This window comes from Panthera onca, chromosome A2, assembly GCF_046562875.1.
Source record: "Panthera onca isolate mPanOnc1 chromosome A2, mPanOnc1 haplotype 2, whole genome shotgun sequence".
Lineage (NCBI taxonomy): Eukaryota > Metazoa > Chordata > Mammalia > Carnivora > Felidae > Panthera > Panthera onca.
The window spans coordinates 146,593,762-146,619,710 of NC_138340.1; the positions used below are offsets into that span (position 1 = coordinate 146,593,762).

At 46.0% G+C, this 25,949-nt stretch overlaps 1 protein-coding gene across 21 annotated transcripts in view; it reads right to left on the reverse strand.

Annotated features, from left to right (window-relative positions):
• Positions 1-25,949, reverse strand: part of LOC132679532 (uncharacterized) — a 222,147-nt gene that overhangs the window by 18,402 nt on the left and 177,796 nt on the right. For 11 of the 21 annotated variants that reach the window (XR_013552682.2, XR_014137321.1, XR_013552673.2 and 8 more), the window contains 2 exons: positions 15,877-24,201; positions 15,528-15,573 (listed from right to left, as the gene is read on the reverse strand). The exons of 2 other annotated variants lie outside the window; for them this stretch is intronic. Coding sequence is in view for 2 of the 19 variants with exons in the window: in XM_081795073.1 (XP_081651199.1) it covers positions 15,528-15,573; positions 15,877-15,897 (67 nt within the window). In the remaining 17 variants the exon portion in view is untranslated. Of the gene's footprint in view, positions 1-3,239; positions 7,765-15,527; positions 15,574-15,876; positions 24,202-25,949 lie in introns of those variants that run through there. 8 more of the 21 variants (XR_013552688.2, XR_013552685.2, XR_014137320.1 and 5 more) reach the window with 6 other exon arrangements.

Genomic DNA, 25,949 nt, shown 5'->3' on the forward strand with positions numbered 1-25,949 from the left:
GGTGAGCTCGTGCTGTGAGGTCCTGGAATCTGAACTCTTGCACAGGAGAGGACAGGATGATGAGCAGGACAGTGATGTGACTGATGCACGCTTAAAAGGATGAATCAGTGAGCATCAGGAGGCGCTAACAGAGACAGGGAACAGTACAGGAGAGGTAAGCGTCGCTCACCGAGGGGACGGTTTCTCTACCATCTGCAGGGACACGAGGCTCTTTGCTCCAGGGCCCCTTGGGCTCACCTCCATTCTTCCCTGAGCTCCATCACACCCAAGAGGAACATTTGGTGCTTCGGGTCTCTGCTTACTTGTCTTCCCCCTCCCTTTACTCGCTAATAATTAGCAAGCAACAGTTATATGTCAGACACTGTGACACAGAGATGGAAGTGTAATATCTAATACAGTGCAGAGGGCTTCCTGAAGGAGGTGAACCCTGAAACGAGTCTTAAGAATGAGTAGGTGTTAAACAGAAGAGGAAGAGAGAAGAGCGTGTGCAAAGACGCAGCCCTGGGGCAAAGGAGCTTGGGCTCGGGGAAATTCTGAGAGATGTGCTGGAACCTGGGTAAGGAAGAGCCACTAAAGGGCTTTAAGTAAAAGAAAAAACACAATCAGATTAACATGTTTGAGCAAGATCAGTCTGGAGCCTGAAGGTAGTGACCCTGGAGCCTGGTAGTGACACTGTCCTGTACAGATTCGACAGAAGCAGAATGGTTAAGCCCTGGAGATGGAACGTGTAGTGAGAGGGTGACTGAGAAAAATCTTTGTAAAAGAGCTTTAAGATTGACACATTTCACACAGGGGATCCAGCAACAGGTAACACACGCACTGCCAGGTTCTGGCCACAAGGGGGCAGCTGCACACAGCCACACTGGCGGCCAGCCCCGTCCAGGTTTGTTTGCAAAAAACAGGACAGTTGATTTTGATCACCAGAAGTGGCTGGCCTTTTTAAAGGCTTTTGGGACCAGTAATTTTAAGTGACAAAGAACAGTTACCATTCTCATAGTTTAGTTCACTGTGAAGTCAATTTAAAGACGTTCTCTACTCACGCTGGCTTCTCCTCGCCCCCATGAGATGTGACAAAATTTCAGATCTGTGACTTGCAAGACAATCAGCACAACTTTCTACCACCTTCTTGTCTTTCCATCCCCAGACTGATCACCCGATTAGCCCCCCCTGAGATTTGCAGTGCCGCTTACCAAGTCCCCAAGCCCCTGGCAGGGCAGCAGAAGGACCTTCTGCCTGGGGGCAGCCTTTAAGGATGTCATTCTTGGCGGAGAGTGGATGGAGCCACCCAAACATAAGAGAACGGGGCTCTCCACCACGCAGGGCAGAACCACTAAGTACATTCTGGAAAGGAGCCACAAGCTCTCTAAGCTTGCCTCGTAAGCGGTTTCCTCCCTCTGAAAACCTTTCATGGTGGAAGCCATGACGTATCAGCTGATTTGGGGGGAGGAGCGTGAAAACTGCTCTCCTTACCCCTCAGGGGGGCTCTTTTAAGGGCGGCCAGCTGAGCCCTCAGAGAAATGTGCTGAGAGTCTAAAACGTGTAGGCTGAGAAGGAAGTTTCAGTGAAAGGGCTTTCACTAAGGAGAACCAGCTAATAAAGAGCTTGGCCGCCATGACTAAGTCCGACAACGACCCTTGAAAGTGCAGGAAAACTGGCGAACGCTGCGGGGGACCTCAGCAAGTGGGGGGGGAGGGAGGCACCACCTCCAGGTCAGCGGCGACGCCTACCCGAGGCCCCTTGCCTCCACCACGTAGGTCATCTGAGGGCAACGCTGGGGCACGCGTTCCACGTGGGACTGAGAAGGGCCACTTCTTCCGCTGAGGGAAGGACTGCTGTCTAAGCACCAGGGGACGGAGACGGGGCACGTGAGGAGGTGCCAAGCTGAGCACTGCTCCACAGCGGAAGGGCATCGGGTGCCCACGGCCCCTTCGGCTTCCTTGGTCCGTCACTCGCTCTGACTGGCTCTCCCGTCAACCTGTGGCCCATTTACTGTTTCTCACTCAGAGGCCAAAGAGCCTAAAGAGCCTGAAGGAAGAGGAACAGATCCCATCACCTGCACGCTTCACTTACTACACGTTCAAAACCTTGCAGCAGCCCCTCGAGGCAGGTACTGTTATAATTCCCATTTTATGGATGAGGAGACTGAGGCAAAGAGACATTAGGTAACTTTAAGCGGCCAAAGTCACACACCTAACAAGCCTGGGATTCAGATGTGGTCTCCTGCCTCATCACATCAGCAGGGACAGAGAGGCCAGTAACCTGCAGAACCACACCCGGCACTCGCGGGGCGCGGTGCATGTGGGGGGCTGGAGGGAAGAGCCCAGGCTCTGGCCTCCTAATCCCAACCCCTGTGTTTCCTCCACACACTCTGTTGTTTCTTCCACACTTGACGGCCAGGAGAGACAGATGGAACCTCAATCAAAACCGAGCAGCTAAGCAGAAGCTTACGAAGAGAAACCCTTCCCTTGTACGGAAATCAACTCTCGCTTTTCTCAGCACATACAAAAAGTCCTCCGGTCTCGAAAGTGATTCTGGAGAGGATCACCTACGCCCCAGACAGGATCCCTTCCATCCCTTCCCTTAAGTTGTACTTAATTTATAACCTCACTGGAGTTTTTCAGTTGATTTAACATCACCGGTGGTTTAAATCGGCGCACCACAACTCGTAAGAACCTAACGGCAGAGGTCATGTTGCTCTCAACATCAGGACAGCGACGCCTGCTTGAATCCGCTCCCGGGAGAAGAGAAATAGAGTGGACTACGTCCTCAGGCCCCAACCTCCAGGGAAAACCACACTTCTGAGGCAAAAGGAGTGGCTGGTTCTCCCAGTCCACACTGGGGGCCGGGAGCACCCCTGGAGGCCCTCTGCAGTAACATCACACATTCAGGCTGCATCTAGGGACCCTAAAAACCGAGCCCATAATGTGGGTTTCAAAGCTACTCCTTTGTCAAGTCAGCAACTCACCAGCCCTCATGAATATTCTGAAGTCTAATACGGAAGTGAAATGCGTTATACACTAAATCAGAGCAGATGCACTCCCCACCGAACCCCCTGCTGGAATTACTTGCGGAGGGGGGATGGCGGGAACCAGTGTTTCCAAGCGGCCCTGACGCGCTAAAAATATCTCTTCCTTCTCCTTTCATCGGTCTGGTCACCGTCCCAGACGCAGGCTCAGCACCGCCTGGTCCACCGGACCTGCTACACCGCCATCTACCTCCACTTCTGGACAGAGCGGACCGCGCCCCGTTATTCCAACACAGCTGCCGAAGAGAACTGCTTGAGACCTTGGAAAGTAGAGACCTTTTTTGAAGAAAAAAAAAGACTGACTGCTTTAACTAGAGCCTGGCGGTAACAACTCACTCCAGAGAGCCAGCTAAATGTTGGCACAGAAGTTCCTAGTGATACTCAGGCAAATTAGGTCTTATAAAGGGAAACTTGTGCGTAATATGCCTGTGGACAGGCTGCTCTGACCTCCCTTTGCAGCTTCAAAGATCTGCTCTGTTGCGTAACCCACAGCCTAGAAAAAATCAGGCTTTCCTGCCAGCAGCCTTGCTGCAGCCACCTGTCCCTACAGGTAGTAAAAGATTAGAAGGATCAGACCGCAGTGTTTACACAACACTATCCAGGGCTCTCTTCCTTCTAGCCCCCACCCACCCCCCAGGTTCAAAGTTCATTCTTCTAAAACAGGGGCAGAGGTGAGCTGAAGAGCACACAGGACAAGAGCGAAGGAGACCTGCTTATCGGCAGGCCTGCCCACTGGTGTCACGGGGGGGAGGGCGGAAGGAGGCAGGACTGCAGAGGGAGAGGGGAGCAGGGAGAGGGGCTCCTGAGACGGGCGCGCCCGCCTAAAGTCGGCCTGATGCTCGCTTGGGATCCCCTAACTCGTGGAAGTTTAAAATTAGAAAGAGGGCCAGATGACAGCTCCCGAGAAAGTGGCTGCACTTACTTCAGGGAACGATCTTCCCCAGGACTTCGGGGAGCCAACGCTGCAGGTTTCGCTTTTTCAGAACCAAGACTGTGTTTTTTGTTTTTGTTTTTTAATTTTTTTTTTAAGGTTTCTTCTTGAGAGAGAGACAGAGCATGAACGGGGAGGGGCAGAGAGCGAGGGAGACACGGAACCTGAGGCAGGCTCCAGGCTCTGAGCTGTCAGCACAGAGCCTGACGCGGGGCTCCGACCCATGAACCACGAGATCATGACCTGAGCCGAAGTCGGCCGCTTAACCAACTGAGCCACCCAGGCACCCCCCCTCTCCCCCCAAGACTGTACTGTTCTACTCCCACTGCCCTGCTGTACTCACCACCGGTTTGAGCTCACAAGACCTGCGTGTGGGAGCCACGACAGAGCAACCCCATCAATTCAGAGCCATTTTAACGTCCCTTGGGCCTGTCTCTCGTGGTTTTTAGCACCTGAAAGGACTCCTGCTTTCAAGTTCATGAAGATCTGCGTTCACTGTAAAATCTCCTTGTTTATTCCCCTCCACAAGGGGCATGAGCAGGAAGAGGGAAGTGGCAGGCAGTCTCCTGGGGATGAGGGCTTTTCTAGGAGCCTGGGGATGTCCTGGGCTGGGGACACTTACAGGGGTGATCAAGAGACCCCAGGAGACTTCTAGGATGGCCGCCGTTCAGAACAGGGCCACACCAAACCGAAGGCCTCGGAGGGGCTGCACCTGCTCGCCTCTCCCACCCTCATCGTGGGCCACATCTGCCTTCTTCTCGATCCTCAAAGGCCAATCTCATCTCCACTTCAGTGCCTTTTAACTGTGCTGTTCTCTGTGCTTGGAAGCTTCACCCCCAACTCCTCCACCCCCTCTTTTCTCAACCTCTGGCTCCCACCTTTGAAATTACCTCCTCAGAGAACCACTCAAAGGAAGTCCCCCTTTCATCCTGGAGCACCTTTTCCTTCGCAGCACGAAGCCTGAGTTCATCCCCAGCAACTGGACTGCTTTCCCACGCACGTACTTAGCTTCCATGATGACAGAGATCACGCCTGTTTTTTTAATCACCACCATCATCATCATCATCCCGGTGCCGACCAGTGCCCAGCACACGGCGGATGCTCAGGGAATCTCTGCTGAGTGAATGAACAATGACACCAGCTTCCTCTCCCCGAGTTGCTCTGATCTCTGAATGTCCCATAGGAGGTACCTCTAACCCCATCTCCATGTGTTCCTGACTCCCCTGCCCTCCAATAAAACCACAATAAATGCTGGTATATCCTCCGACTGCAAATAACCAGGTATAAAGTGAGAAGTTCGTAACGGACACGGGACTGCTGGAAGGATTTGTGAACTTGGGTCTAATGTTCTACTGTGGTGGCAAAAAATTAACTTCTCTATGAAATTAAAAACTCCTCCCCCTCGGCAACGGTGTTGGGAGCACCCAGAACGGAGCAGGGTTGAAGATTAAATCGTGACTTTTAAAGCTCAGGAACTGGTACCCCCCATCTCGCTCTTGTCCCTCCTCCGATTACGCTCTGCTCCTTGGGCTACCTGCTTGTGGAGACGTTCCAGGTTAAGCCCCTAACACCCAGCACCGTGTGTCCAAAGATGCTGCCAGCCAGCTTGCTTCCACTCTGCTCCCCTGCAGGCCTGTGGAGGACACCCCAGTGTGCTACTGAGACCTGTTCAACTGCTTGATTGCACAGCCCAGCCAGCCAGCGACCCCTCTGCGGCCTCTTCCTCGACAACCCAACCGGCCCCTCCACCTGCATCCTCTCACTCACGGTCTCAGCACCACACCGATTTCTCCCCAACACACCGCGATCTTAACGTATGCAACGTGCTCAGGGACTCCACCTAAACTCCTAAGCTCTCCACTTTTCCAAAAAGCTCAAACCCCAAGGAAAGAAGGGCTACAGCCAGTCTGGTCTGAATACAAACAAAAGATTCACTGTCAGCACCTTGAAACTTGGAAAGAATCCATCACATGTCAGCGTAAGGCTTCCACTGGAAACATGGGAGGTAGGAAGATGTCAAGGAGGAAAGGCAGAGAAATGAAAAGTCTGTCGATTCTCCCTCTGGGTCTCGCTGGTGAGGACAGAAATGCCGCTGCCTCTGTTACAGATTCTAACACCTGTGTTACAGACCGGCCCCGGAATATTCACACAGTACAGTAGAGCACAAGAGCTGGGGTCAGAAGACCTAAGCTCAAATGCTGGCTTTCCCACTACGGTGGTCCCCCTCTGCCCCTTATCCACGGTTTCACTTTCCAGCTACCTGTGGTCTGTCTTCCACGGTCACCCGTGGTCTGGAAGCTGATGATCTTCCTTCTGACTTATCGTCACAAGGTCAATGACAGCCTGAGGTTACGTCACAGTGCCTGTGTCATTCACCTCACTGCATCTCACCACAAATCTGTTTTTATCATCTCACATAATCCCAAGAAGGGTGAGTGCAGTACAAGAAGATACTGTGAGAGAAAGACCCCATTTATATTAACTTTTATTACAAGAGTATAATGTTATAACTGTTCTATCTTATTATTAGTTACGGTTGTTAATCTCTTACACTAATTTATAAATTATAAGTTAAACCTAATTATATACATTACAAATTAAGCCTCATTTATAAATTAAACTTTATCCTAGGTATGTATGCATGGGAAAAAAGCCAGTATTTATAGGGTCTGGTCCTATCCGTAGTTTCAGGCATCCGCTGGGGGTCTTGGACACATTCCCCCAGCACATAAGGGGACCACAGGACTAACTGTGTTAGCAGATGTTTCCAGGTCAGTACAATGAGGATCAAGAAATCTTCCTAGAATTGCTGTGAGGATTCGGTAACAGAACACGTACAAAAACGCCTTATGATCTGCAAATATTAGACACCGCATGTATTAGTTCCCACCGTCACCAAGTATGTCATTTCTACCTCTCTCATTCACACGCTCGTTGGGAGTCTGCCATGAGTCAGGCACCGTCTTGTGTGTCGGGGTGTGTACCCCAACGTCAACAGTACCGATCCTGGTTCTCCCAGTGCCACCGTGAGTCAGGGCAGACGGACAAGAAACAGGAAGCTAGAGCCTAGTGTGGTATGTACCCACGGGGGTAGGTAGGAGAGGGTGCTGTGGAAGCACCCAGGAGCACCTGACCTGATCCTGGGCAGTCAGGGAAGCCTACCTGGAGGAGGATTCATCTGAAAGGAACAGTAGTGGTTGGCCAGGAAGAGGACAAAAGAAAAGAGTTTCCATGCAAAGGGCAAGCACGACCTGCTTCATCTGCAGAACCACAAATCTGGACCGGAGAGCACTGAATGAAGGTAAAGATGGGAGGAGTTTTAAGACGAGAGCAGCGCGTGGAGGGCCTTTGTGCCACGTGGGTGGCACAGCAGCTTTCCCTCACGAGACTCTATGTAGCCAACTCAGCAACAATATCGTAAGACAACAGATTTTGGGGTCCTGACAGTGGGCCTGAATTTACCGGAAGGTACAACGTTAATGAGCTCCTATTCATTTCCAAAAATAAAAGAAAGGAGATTCCATCATGGGCCATGCCAAGTTGGGTTTTTTCAGTGGTTGAGATAGCTGCTTTGTTAATTACCTTTTTAGGACATACTCTCTTATAAGTATCAGCACAGTTGCTGGAGTTGCGCGGGCAGGCCGTGGTAATACGCACCATCAATACCAGGCTGTAATCTGGTGACCCACAACAAGGCACCAGGAGAAGGCCCAGCACTAGGGGATGTACCACAGAAGACAGCAGACCAAATGAAACCGGGTGGCCCCACAGGACGAACATGCCTCCAAAGAAGAGTCATTTATGGAAACTGAAAATGATACAAATCAAAAGCTTGGGCTTAGGAGCCAGACTGCTGTGATTTGAATCCTGGCTCCCCACCCCCCTCCCCAACTTACCAGGCTGCATCATCTTGGGAGAAATGAGTTGACTTCTCCAAGCCTTAGTTTTCTACCAGAAAAATGGGTATGATGATAGCACCCGCCTCACAGGACTGTTTATTAGAAGAGATAACCAAGTCGAGGACTTTGCACAGCGCCTGGCGCCCGCTGCTCAGCTGACAGCGCCAGCCCCTGTTGTGACTGCCGTCATCAGGACTCTCTGGCACCTGGACTAGAGCAGGTCTCCTCTCACCCATGGCTGACATCAGTGAAGAGTGGAGACCCGAACCCAGAAATGAATTACCCCTGTTAACCCTGACCCCAGAACACTGACGCCACGGGAAATGCAACCACAGCGACCTGGCATTCTGGGTTAGTCATGGTTGGTACGTATTAGGTCATAGCTAACTGACACTTTATCATTATGGTGGGGATACTTCAGTTTCGCAAGAGAGCGCTCTCAGTTAAATCAGCCCAGGACGAAGGCTACCCTGGAAAAGATTCCTAATCTCTCTAAAACACTGTTTGCGGGCCCTGTGCTGGCTTTTTAAACAGCCCTTCACGGTGACACCTGGGTGTATTTCATTAGAGCCTTCTCTTCAAGATAGCTGCCTTAAAAGTTAAAGGATGTACTACCTCAGATATCTCGTGTTTTCCTTCCTAACCCGTTAAGTAATCCCACTGCCTGTGAGTATGTCCCAACTTTATTTGCTGTTTGCATTTAAACTCATTTTAAAGCTATCTGTATCGTTGGCACGTTACCACCTCTGCAGACACGAGGTTCTGTAGAGGTGCGACTCACTTGTAAAGCAGCCTCCTCAGGACTCCCAGGGCTCACGTGCTGGGATCTGGTAAGCTAACTTCATCCTCATTCCATAGCATTTATGATCTCACCATCTTATTTCCTACAGATCTAGCCCGGGAGCTAACTTTTAAAAAGAGCTGTGGGCTGAGGCACTTGATGCACAGCACGGTGGTGGCCAGTGGGAAGCGTCTGCCTCCCTCCCACCGCGACGGTAAGGAAAATAACAAGTTACAGCAGTGCTTTCGGACTCTCCTCCCTTGCTCCTGGCAAATTAATGGATGCCAAATAAACCAACCCTCTAGGACTGGCCATTCCATAGAGGGAAAGGCAGCCCTGGGCTGGGAGAGGTTAGTATTGGTGGGGCTCCTCTGGGCCGGAGAGGTGGGCACAGGTAAGGATGGGGGGAGCTGCTTCTCAAAGGCAGGGTAACAGGAAACAACATGGCAGGTATGGGGAGTAACAGGCTGACTCTTGCTGAAGCACAGACACTTGAGAGGGGACAGCAGCAAGAGAAAAACTCTGGTTGTTTCACTGTTTTTCTGAAAATCATTCACTCAAACAGAATGCCTCTTTTGAATATTGACAGTACAAGAGTATCAATTTAGTTTCTGCTGAATTTTTTCGGTAAAGTGATCCTTAAGTGCCTAAGCATTTGCTGGCTAGGCTTCTAAAGTGCTATAGCATTATTCCCTAGGAGCAGGGAATTTAGAACAAAGGTGACGCTGGGGACCACCACAGAGGGAGTCTCCTGAAGGTCAAGGGGGAAAATTTGCTCCGTAAGCAGCTAGTCAGCTCATCTGCTTCCTGTGAGTCAGGCTTCCTCTGAATGATCTCCGGAATGCCCCTCATCCCTGACAGGAGCTAACGGCTTTGACGCTCTAGCCCTAGATCCAGCGTCTGGTGAACCTCGTCAGCGGTCATACCCTGGAAAGGATTATTCAGAGAAGCTGCAAAAAAACTGTCTTCCCAGATTTCTGAGCGAGTGGTGGATACTGAACGACATTCAAAGTTCTAGATGAAAATCACAGATTCTGGGTAAAGACGAACATTTTCTACATAATCTAATAAAATCAACTTATTTTACAAACAGGAAGTTAAGGCTCAGATGGAAAAAAAAAAAAAAGGTACGAGAATTAAACCACCGTTAATGTCTAGTGGTGACCAAAGGCAAGTCTTTCAATCAGGTTGTACATTTTCCATTCAACTAGCTGTATGCTGCGCTAAGAGGCAGATGTGGTAATTCGGTTTACTGTTAACACACGGTTGCAAACCTGTCTCTAAGCTGGGATCCCATCAGGCCTTAAAAACTCATGGGAATTTAGGGAGCTCATTAATTAGGCTGGAAGAGGTGATTAAGTTCCTTTACCTGAGGTTTGACCTAATCGCCACCGTGAACCAGGGACACTCAATGCCAAACATCAGTACGCGCTGCCCTGGGCAAAGCACCTGTATGCTAAGGGCTCCCATGGCAGGGCCTGATGGCGGTCACTTGGGAAAGTGACCGGATTCTGACAAAAGTTTTCTTTCAAAGCCCACTGTGCCCAAGCAGCCTCTTTGTCAGCTCTGGGAGGATGGAGTCCTTAACAGGGAATTCTGTTTGAAACATAAATGCATCGTATGTGAGTAATCATCATAAGCCTTAAAAATCAAACCATATTCATAAAATTAGATGACCGACACATATCTTGGCATGCAGTTTCTCTTGGTGCATATTACTGTTAATTCTTTCACTGTACTAAGATACATTGCTGAAACTTTCTTGGAAATCAAACCTACAAATTAAAGGAACAACAAGAGAACAGAATGAAAGGAACTGTCTCTGATACCCCGCTTTTGAATTTAAATGATGACTCAGGAGGTTTAGAAATTGTCACACGAATAGGTAAATAATAAAGGGAAAAATGATAAAATGCTAATTGTAGAATCTAGCTGGAGTATATGAGGGGGTTCACTGTAAAATTATTTCAACCTTACTTGAGATTTTTCATAATGAAATGTTGGAAAAAAAGTGTATCACATCCTCCACACAGATACCAATATCCCCCCAAATTCATGCACTCTTACAGCTAAACATAATAGCAAAAGGTCTTGAAGTATAAAATAAAGGAAGCACTAAAAATTAACAGGGGAAAGATAAATGATTTCATACAGGACGTTGGGTGATTGACTACATGAAAAAAAAATCCCTTATATTTAACTTCTAATTTGGTGAGTTTAATATACAAAATGGAATTATTTTTCAGAAGACTATCTTCTAACTTCTGGTCAGGAAGGAATTCCAAAGCCCAAGTTAACAGGAGAGTCACAAAGAAAAGAAAAAGACAAAAATCACTTATTTAACTAAACAGAAGGTAAACATTCTGTGTCTCAAAAGAATCATAAGCAAAAATTAAAAATCAAAAAAGGTGAGAAAAATATTTGCCCAAATATTGCCAACACACACACACACACACACACACACACACACACCTCAAAAAAATTACAGAAACAGTCACGCTTCCATAGAAAAGTTGATAATGGATGTGAACAGAAATTTACAAAAAGAAACTGGGTTAAGAAACACACAAAAAATTTAACCTTTACTGGAAGCAATTACAGAATGCCATGAACCTAGCACAGAGAGGGCAGCCACTGCCCAGCTGTTGAATAAGTGAGCCAAAAATAATGTAACATTTTTCTCTAAAGATTTTTTTAAAAGGTAATACTCAACATTGATGAAGATACAGTGAGATGGGCGTTTCATTCACTGCTAGAATGTGGGTGACCTGGTACAAGTTTTCTAGGAAACAATCTGGCAAGAGGCATCAAGAATCTTTAAAAAGTTTAATTCTGGGCTTCCTGGCTGGCTCAGTTGGTAGTGCATGTGACTCTTAATCTCAGGGTTGTGGGTTCGAGTCCCTTGTTGGGTGTGGTGCCTACTTAAAGTAAGAAAAATAAAAATAAATAAATAATTTAATTCCTTTAACTTAATAAACTCACTACAAGGAATCTGTCCTAAGGAAATATTTTAGTATATTATTTAATATTAATATGTTATGTTAATGTCATTATTATTAATATATATTAATATTATTGCATTACTTTAATATATTTTAATGAAAAATGTCCAAGATTCATAAACTTCAAAGGACAATTATTATAATGTAAAACTGACTTTTAAAAAAAATGGAAGCTGACTAAACACTCTCAGATTGGAGAATATAACACACTGTTAAAAATGTTTTTAAGGCATTTTTAAGAAGCACTTGGAGAAAATGTTCACTGAAGAAATGGGATACAGAAGGTCCTACACAGAATGATGCTAATTCTGTAAACACTGTGTGTGTGCAGGAAGATGGTGGAGGAGAATACAAATGTTAAGAGCTTTGGGTGATGAGGTCAGGGATAATTTATATTTCTTCTTTATACTATTTCATATTTTAAAGGCGTTTTATTACGAGCAAGTTAGAAAAAATAGAAAATACCCTGTAACAATTTGGAAGAGATCCGCTGCTTCAGAAACAGGTCTCGCACCAGTCAAGACCACCCACCGGTAAAATAATGACTGTGAGCTGGTGTTGAAGGTCTACACCTCCAGCTCCACAACCGTGCCCACCACCCTGCCCCTCCCCCGGTCTCCTGCACACCCGCCTGTCTGTGTGCACTCTGCTACGTCCAAACGCTGCCTCATCTTCCCTCCGCCCTGCTTTTCGTCTGGAAGTTCCTCTTGTGGTGAATGATACCACTTAATAACCTAAGCCACTGTCCTTACTCCCCCTTTGCCCTTTCCCACCTCACCAACCTCTCCCGCATCCCCCGCCGCAGGGGTCCTCGTCGTTTCTCCACTGGAGGGCTCCCGCGAGGGCAGCTCTCTTTCCATCTGGTCTCCTGGCCTTGTCTGACCTGCCCGGCTCCCCTTCCCCCCAGTTCATTCTCTTCACTGCAGCCCCCGTGAGCTTTCCAAAGTGCGTCTGGCCACGTTACCCTCCCAGACGGAGACGTTCAGGCTAAGGTGGTGTGGCGTCTTAGAACCGTTGTCAGGTACTCCCTTCTGGTTTCACCTTCTCTTAACTGTTCCTCTCTCACACCCTCCACTGTTGCCCAGGCGCTGAGCCTCTGACCCAGCATCTCGCCACAATGCTTGCCTCCCTTGTCTGGCTAACTCCTAGCTAACCAGAGTCAATTCAGACATCCCTTTCATCAGGAGGCTTCACGGACGGCAGCTTAGGTGTTACCAGGTCCCACGGCAGGCTGATTTTACGCAACCGCAGCCCCGATCGCACACTGTGATCTCTATTTTTGTGCCTTTGCCTCCTCTCCCAGAATGTGAGGCCTCGCAAAGGAGGCCCTCAGTGTTTGTTGAATGAATTAATAAACGTTTCCACCATCTCAGACACAGTTACCTATTCTCATCTTGGGAAAGATCTCAACCCAAGATCTCATCAACTCCCTCGGCCAGCCACTCATCTACTTGATCATCTTGGCAACGGAAGTAGTCTTTCTTATCTATTCATCAGCCAACAAATTTATTATATACCTTATGTTCTTTAAAAAAATTTTTTTTAATGTTTATTTATTTTTGAGAGAGAGAAACACAGAGACAGAGTGTGAGCAGGGAATGGGAAGAGACAGAGGGAGACAGAATCTGAAGCAGGCCCCAGGCTCTGAGCTGTCAGCACAGAGCCTGATGCGGGGCCTGAACCCACGAACCATGAGATCATGACCTGAGCCGAAGTCGGACACTTAACTGACTGAGTCACCCAGGCACCCCAATATGCTTTTTAAATAAAGTTTGATTTATTTATTTTGAGAAAGAGAGAGAGAGAGTGCAAGTGGGAGAGGGGCAGCGAGAGAGGGAGACACAGAATCCGAAGGCACCTACAGGCTCTGAGCTGTCTGCCAGCACAGAGCCCGACGTGGGGCCTGAGCCTATGAACTGTGAGATCATGACCTGAGCCAAGGTCAGACGCTTAACCAACTGAGCCACCCAGGCGCCCCTATATACCTTACGTCCTGACAGTATCTCTTTGGTTTTACGTGAATCCATTTGCTCCTGCCCAGCCTATCGTGGAAGTGTTACCAAAGTCCTCACACAAGACAGTCATCTAAAACACTGCAATTTACTGAAAAGCAAGGCAGTGTGCCGGGCCCCAGGGACCTAAAGATAAATCAGACTCCCACTACTCATAGACCATTAGCAAGAAATCCCTTAGACTTTTTCAGGCTAAAACTCTCAGCCACTTTATCTTTTGCTGGAAGAGTATACGACTTTTGTTGCTTGTGTATCTGCTCTTTATAATCACCCCAAATCTTTTTTTCAAATGTGACTCAAATTGGACACAATAACGAGTGTGACTAATGCAAGCCTTGTTTTCTTACCCTTTTATGTCATACTTCTGTTAATACAGCCAAGACTCATATGTCTATTTTTTTCCACAACAGCCTTACAGTACTGACTTGAATTGACTTGATGGGCAGTGAGGACTACAGTTCTTTTTAAATGGTGTTTTTCTGTACTCAACTAAACTACCTTCCATCTATCCCCACCAGATTTCTTCTGCTAATGGAGAACCATTTTTCCAGTTTGTTACACTTGTTTTCAATTACATTTCTGGAGTCTGGATGATTTGTGGTCCTAATTTGGTAACGTACACAATGGAAAAGGAAAAAAAAAAAAAAAAAAAGAGATTTCATTATGTATGTGAAAAATCCTCCCCAACTGTTAACCATGAGTCTTAAAGTCTCTACAACGATACATGGTTAAATGTTTAGGGATCCTGCGGTATCTGTTTGGAGGTTCTGAGAATATTATCCATTCTCCTTACTTATTTAGTATCAGTCACATATTTTCTCCACTCCACCTTTCTTCCTTCCCTTTTTCAGGCTTTGCACCCCTACCTAGCAAACAGAGAATGACTTCTTTCTGACTCGGATGTCTCCTCTTTTAAATCATAGTGTTTACTAGGGAACTCAAGTATGGCAGAATCATGGTAAGGTCTGGCTCTGGGCTGTGTCCTTAACCTGGGGGCCCCAGATGAGCCCTACTGAGCTGCAAATGCCCTGAAATGTAGGCAAATTACTGTGAGTGTGCTAAGTGGGCTCATAGCTTCCATCATCATCTCAAAGGGGCCCAACACCCTGAAAAGGTTAAGTACCTCAGTTCTAAGGCACTCAGACACAATAAAGCAGTAAACCGAATAAGCAGCACCAGAACGACCGATTCAACTTTCTACTCTGCCATTTCCGAAGAGAAAGAGAAATTCTGCCACAATTCTACCTTAAGCATCTTTTGCGTTAATGGAGACCGTAACTTCAAGGTGTGATTTGGGAAACCCAACGTACACAAAAAGATAAGAGGCGATCATCTAAAACTTCGAGTGTTAATCACTTCAAATAGCTTTCTTTCTACTTCTAACAAAGTTCAGTAATACTTTCGTTGTCCTCTTTTGATACCTTTAGTTTATCTGGTAACATTGCTTTAAAACCCAAACATCAGGAATCAAAAAGCTTCTCTGCACACAAATGTTACTAGCCAAACACATATGCCTTTCACCAACTATCAGTAACTTTATTATTTTTGCCAGAATGTACTGGTATCTTCCACACGTGTGTTTTAAAGAACATCACGCAAACCCTTAATGTAAATATGTCAAAATCAACACTGCCTTTGGGACCACATGCTGCAAAAATCAATCTATCTTAACTCCTAACTTCTATTGTCGTCTGTAGGTTATACCGTCTTTTAGAATTAGCACCACGTCCACAGTATTTTCTACAGGTAAATGTGAAATGCAGTATAAATGGGCCAGGACAAGATGCTCTTTAGAGCTTTTCCTGTGACGAAAAGCCATTTAGAAATTTAGAAGCAAGAACCAGTGGAAATCGGAAACTGCTGTCATCCATACTCACCACTGAGCAGCGCGCAGAGGATTCTGAAGCACGGGCTGGTCTTGTCCTGGAAACAAGCGATTGAATTCCGTCAGGAAAACAGGCAAGCAGAGACAGCAAATGGCAACACTACCTTTCTCCAACTCCTCTTATTTGCAGACACACACATTTTGGAATCTTCCAGGACTAACAATGAAAACCACACTAGGTTGTTTTCCCAATTCCTATGAAATGAGTCAGTAGGTCAAACAACTTATCCGCTTGGGAGAGAGAACAGTTCCTTAAACTGCACTCACTGTTTCCAGTAACTGTCTTTCCCTCTCTTCGCCCCCTGGATAAAAGGGTGGCCGGTAACCTACGGAGAGCTCACCGGGTTCTGAAGGAGACACATCGCAGGCACTGCCAGAAGGTTAGTCTTCCTCCAGTTTCTCCTTGTGAGTATTGAGGAGGAAAAAAAAAAAATCCAGTTAGGAGTAAGACGTGGATGAAGTTTCTTCATTTAAAAAGAGCTGCCATAACTTTTTCTCTGTTGAGACCGTAAGTCATTTGTTTCTATCTTCTGAGAGGGCAGAACAGTGCTTTACATATAGAAGAGCAGTGGCTGCAGCTCTAAAAGCCCCCCACAAACCGCTTCCTTCTGTAAAACGTCCTTTCCTCCTCAAAAGGACTAGTGTAACGCAGAAAAATAAAAATTAAAAAAAAATCCAATGGTTATTCACTTAGTCCACATTCTGAAAAACCCTTCACAGGCTTCTGTGAATCCTGTGGTTCCATCCACTAAATCATATAAAGCAGTGGCATTTAAGAGCTTGCTGGCAGGCTTTCGAATCCACAACTCAAGACCATGAACACTGGTTTAGCAAGAATCATCGGAATCTACCCCCTACTCACCGGACAGAACATTTCTTCTAGTTAGTGACCTTCTGCATTGGAAACCACCAGCTACCGGCAGCGAGTCCATTAATTCTGAGAACTCACGCGTTTCAGGCAAAATACACAGACGCTGTGGCTCTAAACACAGGTACGGAGATCTTCTGTGACAGTTCTTCGTGAAGAGACTGGAAATACTTTTGCTTTCTGTATCGAGAGTACTTTCTTTCTTTTTAAAGAGGAGGTTTCGTTTTGATCTTGAGAAATTTCTGATAAAACCACCAACTGAAAACCTGCCATTATGAGTGAGGGATTTCACAACGTTCATTCCAGAAAAACTGTGGCTATTCATTTCTGGAAGTGATTCACTGCGAAAGAATCGCTGTTGGCGGTGGAGGGAGCATTCATTTTTAGAAGGCAGCCTGCCCTCGGAGCAGCGAGCAGAACCCTCAGACACAGCAGCCACGTGCCTTGCTGACCCCACCGCAGCAACCTGAATCACCCTCCCTCTCGAGATGACGCGTACTGACCAATTTCCTCTTGTGACTCCCTGGCTCTACAAAACCCCTTTGGTCTATCACACCCTGAATTAATCCTCTGCTCTGGTGGAAATGTGCAAATAAATCTGGGAGGGCTGCAGCCCTATTCTCCACCTGTCAACGCTCAGTCGCTGGCGAGAAACCAGCATATGGATACTCACTTCCTGTGAGTATTTCTAAAAGAGCTTATGATATTTCCTTCGGAAAAAAAAAAAAAAAAAAAAGTGGGAGGCAAGCAACACAGGGACGAGAAGTAACTCCAACACGCAAAACTAAAAGCATGCAACGTGATCACTGTTTACCAGCCACGCCTAATTTTAATTTGGTTTCTCAACCCCTGTGTAATTAAGACAGCCAAGAGAACAGCATCAGGAGAAAGAAGGGGGGGAAAAAAAAGACATTTCACAAATGCTTAGACCTTCAGTGCGCGTGACCAGAAAAGTAATTTTAAGATTCGAGCGAACCAATCCAGAGCTGGTTGGAGCATTAACCCTTCAAGGAAAGACAGAGTTATTTTCACTTGTCCCCAAATTTCGAATATGGAAATCTTCTCTCCTACTGGGCACTGAGACACGGAAGACCCCAGGCTCTGAGGGCCATCCCTAGGGTTTGTGGAAAGAGAGAAGTTTTTCAGATTTGTTGATGATGGGGGCAGAAAAATAGTTATTTGTAAGACCCCATCCATCACATTAACAGGATGGCCATGTGGCGTTCACACCAAAGCACCCTTTGAAAACTGGTCATGTAGGGCTAAAATACGACATTTTGTATTTCTCTTGGCTTCAGCCAAACATGATCATTTATGTCAGAGAGGAGCAGAATTTCTTAACAACTGGGCAAATTTAAGAAAAACTGCTTTTATCCTAGAGAGTTCCAATGGTGACAGAGACCATTTTCTGATGGGACTAGTAGATACCGTGCTGAAAGAGGGGCTTTAAAAAAGCTTGTCCTCTGGGGCGCCTGGGTGGCTCAGTCAGTTGAGCATCCAACTTCGGTTCAGGTCACGATCTCGCAGTTTGTGAGTTCAAGCCCCGCGTCGGGCTCTGTGCTGACAGCTCGGAGCCTGGAGCCTGCTTCGAGTTCTGTGTCACCCTCTCTCTCTGTCCCTCCCCACTTCACACACTCTCTCTCTCTCTAAAATAAATAAATAAATAAATAAAATTAAAAAAAAAAAAAAATCCTGTCCTTTATTTTCAGCTTGTTAATGTGCTTCTGTCTTGGGTGGAAGTGGTGGGGAGGGGGCGGGGCTCCTGAAGGTATGAGAAGAAAAATACCAGCTTCCACTTAGTGCAAACTCAAGACTAAAGACCAATGAATGGACAGTTGTGACCCAGCACCTTCAGCCCGTGATTTCTAATGTGGTGGCACTCTGCCACTTTTATCCCGACTCTTCTTGGTTTTGAATACTCAAGGTAAACATGGAAAACACATGGGAAGATTTTTAATAAAGCCGTTGTGTTTTATGCTTTGGAAGCCAATGTTCACTAATGCGATATATTTTTATAATCTTTGCCAAACTGATACTTTATTTTCGTTTAGTTTTTTTAAACATTTTTTATTTATTTTTGAGAGAGAGAGAGACAGAGTTGTGAGTGGGAAAGGGGCAGAGAGAGAGGGAGGCACAGGATCCCAAGCAGGCTCCAGGCTCGGAGCGGTCAGTGCTGAGGCTGACGTAGGGCTCAAACACCCAAGCCAGGAGATCATGACCTGGGCCAAAGTCAGATGCTCAACTGACTAAGCCACCCAAGTGCCCTTCAAACTGGTATTTTAAAAAGAACAGTAGGGAACCATTTGCATGATATGAATATAATCTTCAAATTGAGAACGAGTAAAAACAGCATCAATAATTGACGTTAAGAATTCTATCCAAAACGACAACACAACATAACAACATAAGAGTCTATCCTCTGCCCTCACTCCTAAGACCTTATGAGCCTCCTCAACAGCAAGAGGAACATTCTGTATAATGTCAAAAGAAGAGGAACCCATTATAAGGAGAACAGTTTTAAGTATCTACAACTTCAAAAAATCCTATCAATACTAAGCTTGGTGAAAGGAGGAGCAATGATGGGACACTTAGGTGGCTCAGTCGGTTGAGCGTCCAACTTCGGCTCAGGTCATGATCTCGTGTGGTTTGTGAGCTCGAGCCCTGCATCGGGCTCTCTGTAGTCACTGCAGAGCCTGCTTCAGATCCTCTGTCTCCCTCTCCCTCTGCTCTTCCCCTGCTCATGTTCTCTCTCTCTCTCTCAAAAATAAAAATAATAAAAAAAATTATTTAAAAAATGGGGGGAAGGGGCACCTGGGTGGCTGAATCGGTTAAGCATCCAACTTCAGCTCAGGTCATGATCTCACGGTTCAGGAGTTCGAGCCCCACGTCAGGCTCTGTGCTGACAGGTTGGAGCCTGGAGCCTGCTTTGGATTCTGTGTCTCCCTCTCTCTCTGCCCCTCCTCTGCTTGTGCTCTGTCTCTCTCTCTCCAAAATAAATAAACATTAAAAGAGATTAAAAAAAAAGGGGGGGGGGAGGGGGGGCAACTGGGTGGCTCAGTCGGTTAAGCACCTAACTTCGGCTCAGGTCACGATCTCACGGTTCGTGGGTTGAAGCCCCGCATCGGGTTCTGTGCTGACAGCTCAGAGCTTGGAGCCTGCCTTGGATTCTGTGTCTCCCTCTCTCTCTGCCCCTCCCACACTTGTGCTCTCTCTCAAAAATAATAAACGTTAACAAAAGCAGTGATTAGAGGCCTGACAACTACTCAAGTGTCAGAATAGGTTAGTGTCCTCGCTCACTAAAACACCAGCTTCTCTCTCACACTGGGCCTTAGTCACACACATGCCCAGAGCTCTCAAAGCTTCTGTGCCTTGGTTCCCTTTTCAGACTGTGCTTTACAGGAATCTCTCTCTTATGGCCTGGGTGGCCAATGCGGGTGTTTCAAGAAGAGAAAGGAAAAGTAGAGCAACACAGGATAAAGACCATGAAATACGAAATACGTGCTTGGGGGAGAACAGCACACAGAACACGGACCCTCCAGCTGTGCCGCCCCCGAGAAGCTGCCGCCTGTCAGGACTCCTGTGCGCTGGGGGCGCTAAGGGGGTTACTTCTCAGGGTGGGGATTTTGAACGTGACTGAACCTCACAGACTACCCAGGTCTTGCTGCCATCTGGTGTGCTGCAGACATCACTCGGGTCCAAGTTTATCGATCAGTGTTCACTCTCCAGATCTCTGGGCCCACCATCCCCTGCCCCGCTCCTCCCAAACAAAATAAAACCCTGTGACAAATGTTCTTACGTTTAACCTGACTCCAAGTTTTCTCTTAAGCAGTGAAAAGGAGTGCGCTCTTTAGCAGCACTTTTACAGAAAGGGAGGGGGGGCGGCCTCGCATGGGAAGGGCACACAGAAGGCCTGTGTTTGAGCTGCGGCTCTTCCTCTGGCTATGCTTTGCTCTGGTTCGGGTCACCCGACCCCTTTCACCCAGTTTAATCATCAGTGGTAGAGGCAAAACGACACACAGGGCTGGCTTACACTACCACGAGCTGTACACGTACCTACTCGCTGAATTCCCACCGCAACCCTGAATTCCATCACTATCCCCAGCCTACACACAAGGAAACTGAGCCTCTGGGACTTTACAGACCTGGTCAGGGTCACGCCATCAGCGGGTGGTGGGGCCAGGATTCAAGATTCAAAACCAGGGAGCCTGACCTTGACCACTCTGCTCCGGAGCCTTCCACGGGGATGCCCACCAGTCACACCAGGCTGGGTGCGCGTGAAGTAAAACAGCACTCGGGAAACTGCCTTGTGCACTATTCTGAGGCAGATTTTTCATCAGGCCACATGCAAACATTTTCTCTACCGGATTTAAAGGAAATTAAGGACAACCAAGTACTGGTAACTCTAATACATTTGTTTGTTGTTTGAGAACAGCTTCGTAAATTTGCAAACTACCTCTTTGCAAAATCTGTGATACTAAGTTTTAGAGGTAAAAGGTATTTAGACACTGTGTTTTCAATCAGTGTAGTTAAGGGACGCTCACGGTTACAGGGTTAAAGTTTGAATCTCCACCCAGTCACTCCCTCAGTGGTGCTGTGTCACTGTGTCACAGCCCACAGGGGCTTGGAGGCACGCAGAATTATGAGACACTTCTCGGGTATTCTTATCTGACTAACTGGCATCCATTCACTCATGTGATGCATGCGTGTGTAATACCGGACGGTCCTAAGAACAAGCATCAGTTATAAACTTTCTTCTCACTATAAGTCCCTCAGGCTTTAAGAAGAAAAGAGAAAGATGAGAAAAATCATCTTTTCTTTCCATCATCATCATTATCATCATCACCACTATTAAAAACAAAAGCCTCCATTAAAGGTCTGCCGGTGAGGAACATACCCGAAGTTCTACCCAATTCTTTCTTTTCTCTTAAACCTGCTCATATACAGACTCTTGGATGTTAAACTGTCTTTCCCACTTGCTTACTGAACATGGATGGCCCCACGAGTAAGAGAAGTTAGGGGACTCCTCTGCTTTGATGGCGAGTGAGGACTTGGCCATTTACTCTTCATGGAAAAAGAACTTTCCTATTCAGTGCCTTCAAGCTTTTCATGCTATATATTCCATAAAGTCTGGCCCTATTATACATTCACTTAGAACTTTTTGAGTGGTTCTGGGTCATGTTGGGTCACACCAAAATACCTGAAAATGGCCATTCCTAAAACAGAGACATTTATCGACAAGAAAAGTTAGGAAAAGGAAGAAATAAGACCACATGCTGGTGTCATTTCTACTTAATAGAGCAAAGATTCTGGGAAACTTACGTACGTTAAATTTATAAGCCGGCACTTTTTTTCCCCCAAAGATTTACTTGGCATGAAAAGTTACTTCCTGCACTATATAATCATAAAATCAAGTGTTATTTGCTCCTATCATAACCATTCACATACTTCCTGTCATAAAATCTTGAACTTGGCTGGAATATTAAATAAAACACACACACACACACACACACACACACACACACACACCCTACAGGTAGGAAGTGACCATATGAATATATACTATTGTAAGTTCACTTTCCAATCTAAGCAAGGGCCGAATTATCCTTCAGCATTATGCTTTTATCATCTTGGGTGACTAGTCCCATTTATGGTCCACAGAATGAACTTTAAAAGTAAAAAGAGCTTTATTCACTGAGCTTAATCAAAAGTTTTGTGGCAGCTTTAAGGACGTCTTTCAGGGCTGCTGTGTGTGTAGTGGGCTGCAATGTATGCTTGGAGAGGTCATTGCCTGGAGTTAAAATAGTGAAGATTCAAAACCTTACGCAGGATAGATGTGTACATGTTTAATGCATGGACACATTTTTCTTTGACGCCTGCACAGCTCTAAAAGAAAACAAGCTTCTAACTTCCTAGGCTTCCGTGTGTCTAGAGGGAAAAGCAGAGACAGTTGTACACACACAATGATAGAAGAAGAGTGTGCACGAACAGATTTGTTTATAAAACAGGGCCCGGCAAAGTCTGTCTCTCGGTGCCACAGCAGGAGCCATCCAACAAAACAAACACACAAATGCAGAAGAATCTATGGGGACAATTCTTTCTGATGAAGGTACAACAGTTAGTGATTATAATTGGGCAGGAAATTACAACAATGTGGGCTGGTCTCAAACTGAGAATACGTCACAAAGTCCAGGTGCATATATTCACATATAGAGACAAAAACGGTTTCAATCCTCCTGCTTTGGCATTTTGGTCTCGCATTTATGTCTTCAGCACTGGCGTTTTCTCCTACTTTTAATCCTACCTATTTCCATCTGGATGGGGTGGTCCCTTTCAACTTGTTAGGAAGCAACAAAACCAAAACCAACAAATTCTACTTATTTTAATTTAATTAACTGTATGGCCATCCAGCCAAGTTTGCAAGTTCAGCCTCTGACTCCCCTCTTCACGGAGCCTGGTGAAAAAGCACCCATTTTCAATGACCACTGCCTTTTCCCTCCCCCTCCCTTTCCCACCGTCAATAAACATGGTGGACCTCTGTTCCTGGACAAGCACAGTGGCCTTTTTAATTGGTTCTCTTCACAATGAGCAACTATGTGATGGGAAAACACAGTAAGGAGTAAGAAGATGGGGTTCTAGGTAGAGCTCTGCCAGATACAAACCATGTGATCCTGAGAAAGTTGTGTAATTTCCTTGGGCCTCACTGTTCCCACCTACAGGATGAAGGAAATGGTGATCAAATCACGTGGTCTGATCCATGACGTACAGGGCCGCCGAATATAGTCTTCCAAAATTTAGATTCCTCAGGTCACTGTAGACCTTAAAAATCTTTAGTGATTTTCCTAAAGTTTCAGTTCTTCAGTCTGAATTAAACGTGAGAGTCTTACATAAACCGGAAGGCACCACACAAATGCAACACGAACCCTAACGGGGAACATTTCTCATTTTGACTTGCATGTGCTATGTAGTACCCAGGAGTTTTATATCCATGGGCTCGAATTTCCATGACCAGTCTGAAAGGCTGGTTTTATTACTCTACATTACATATCAAGAACTTGATTGAGGTTCTGTGAATAACTTACCCAGGGTTCTAGAACCTCGTTAAGTGCCAGGAAAGTGCATTCACATGTACGTGTGTTTGATTATCAAGCCCATTAAGCCGTACTGAGCAAGCGCTTTAGATGTAACATAATATGGAAGGGTCCATGATTACTTCAGTAATCATTCTGGGTCTCTGTGGTGACCAGGCTGCACAAGGAAGCACATGTCATCATAACATGAAAACACTGACAAATAAAGTGATCACTTAATGCTTAGTCCTCAACATCAGCATCTATTCTGGCTCACTCTTTGGTTGCTACGTATCACAGAACGCAAATGCAATGTGGTTCACTTGTGCTGAATAGTTGACGACGAAGGAAGTCAAAGTCAACAGAGGTGATTTCATGAAAGGGAGCCTCTTCAAGACCATGGTTCGTATATCCAAAGGCTAAGAGAGGCCCTTGGGAAACTTTGAACGCTTACACCAAAATCACTGTCTTTACGATTCTGTGGGAGAAGTCACCGTTCAGTTTTGTTCTAAGAAGTAACATATTGGCGCATCGTATCCCAAGTTTCTTTTCTATAATGTAAGACAAATTTAGATTCCGCTTATTTTTAACTTTTCAAGACTTAGTCCTAATACCAATCTCTTAAAATAGTTTTTTCTCTTACTGTTTGTTTCAAATATTTGATTCAGTTTTAAGTTGACTCTCTTAAAGCAGTTTTCTGGTGCCAGTTCTCTTCAGATAATAAGGACCTTCTGAAATGGCAGGGATAGAAAAAGAAGAATGAAGGGATTATTGATGGGCAAATGGCAGTCAACAAAAAAAGGGAGAACTTCTCTGGTCCACAAAGGAAAAGTAACGTCCTAGTTTTCCTCTCACTTCAAGATTCTCAGGCTCCTCTAGTCCAAGACACCCATGAAGAAGCTACGCTCATCAGCTCCCTGCCCCGCTCCCCTCACTGCATCTATGGGGGCACAGGTGTGGCATCATATGTCAAGTCTGACTGTCTATGTGAAGCTAGACTGCAGTCCAGTAAACTTAGTGTAAGTCCCAACTTTATAAGACTCACCCCCATCCATTCCATCTTTACCCAGTTTCCTGATAATCTTTACTTTTTTTCCCCCCGGAAGACAAGAGTTTATAATCTGGAAGAATTCTGTTTTGTAAGAATTCACTTTAAAAAGGCCCCACTGTATCCAAATCCTTCCCAACAAAAAAGTTGTATATATGCTCATATATAAAACTAAATGGTTTTGGGGGCCCCTGGGTGGCTCAGCTGGTTAAGCATCCAACTTGATTTCAGCTCAAGTCATGGTATCATGGTTCATGGGTTTGAGCCTCGTGTCGAGCTCCGTTCTGACAGAGTGCAGAGCCTGCTTGGGATTCTCTCTCTCCCTCTCTCTCTGCCCCTCCCTCGCTCTTTTTCTTTCTCAAAATAAACAAACACTAAAAAAAAGAAGAGGTGGTATATATATACAATGGAATATCATTCAGCCATAAAAAAGAAGGAAATCGTAACACCTGGAACCACATGGATGGAGCTAGAGAGAATAATGCTAAGACTCTTTCAGAGAAAGACAAGTACCATATGATCTCACTCATATGTGGAATTTAAGAAACAAAACAAATAAGCAAAGGGGGGTGGTGGTAAAAAACAGACTCTTAACTATAGAGAAGAAATTGATGGTTACCAGAAAGGGGTGGGTGGTAGAGTGGGGGGAAACAGGTGGGGATTAAAGAGTACACTTACCATGAGGAGAAAAAATACAACTAAACGGTTGGGGTTCCTGCAAATATCCTTCAATCATAGGTTCGGCAAAGGGCTATTTTGAGAATGATTTAATGGGATTTATAATATAAAACCTCAAATGCATATTGACTTAACCAGGACGACTCTGGAAACAAATTGTGGTTGTTGTGCTTTTTCTAGTGACTATAATGTCCACTTCCAAGAAATCTAATAAAATAATGTGGTCTCCCATGCCAGAAAGAAACCCAAGAAGGTGTGCCCTCAGAAGACGGATTCTTAAGTCGGTAAATTGTGTCAGCAATCAGAACACTACCAGTGAGTTTCTCGCCTTGCAAAACGGTTATCCTCTGTAGCGATCTTGGCCTGTTCCTAAAGAGACAGCAGGTCTGTGACGCTTTCAAATAGCTCCTTCCCTCCGAAAAGCAAAAAAGTCTAACTCTTCATTGAGAAAAATCGAGAGCCGGTGACTGACACATCATAGTAGAGATCCTCTCTCCTACGTGCAAAGGGTACAGAAGCTGAGTAACGCACAGTCAAAATTAATATGTAAGTATATCCGAGAGCCTTTCTGGAATCCAGCAGCAGTCTGGAACCAGGGAACGGGGGTGAGCAGAAGTGGGATAGGAGGGAAGAGGTGGCAAGTCAACGGTTTTGGACCTCTGACTATCATTCCAAAAGACATGTAACACAGGACTGGTTTTCCAAACAGGATTTTCTAGCACTGATCCAAAGGGCAGCATCAGGATGCTGCTG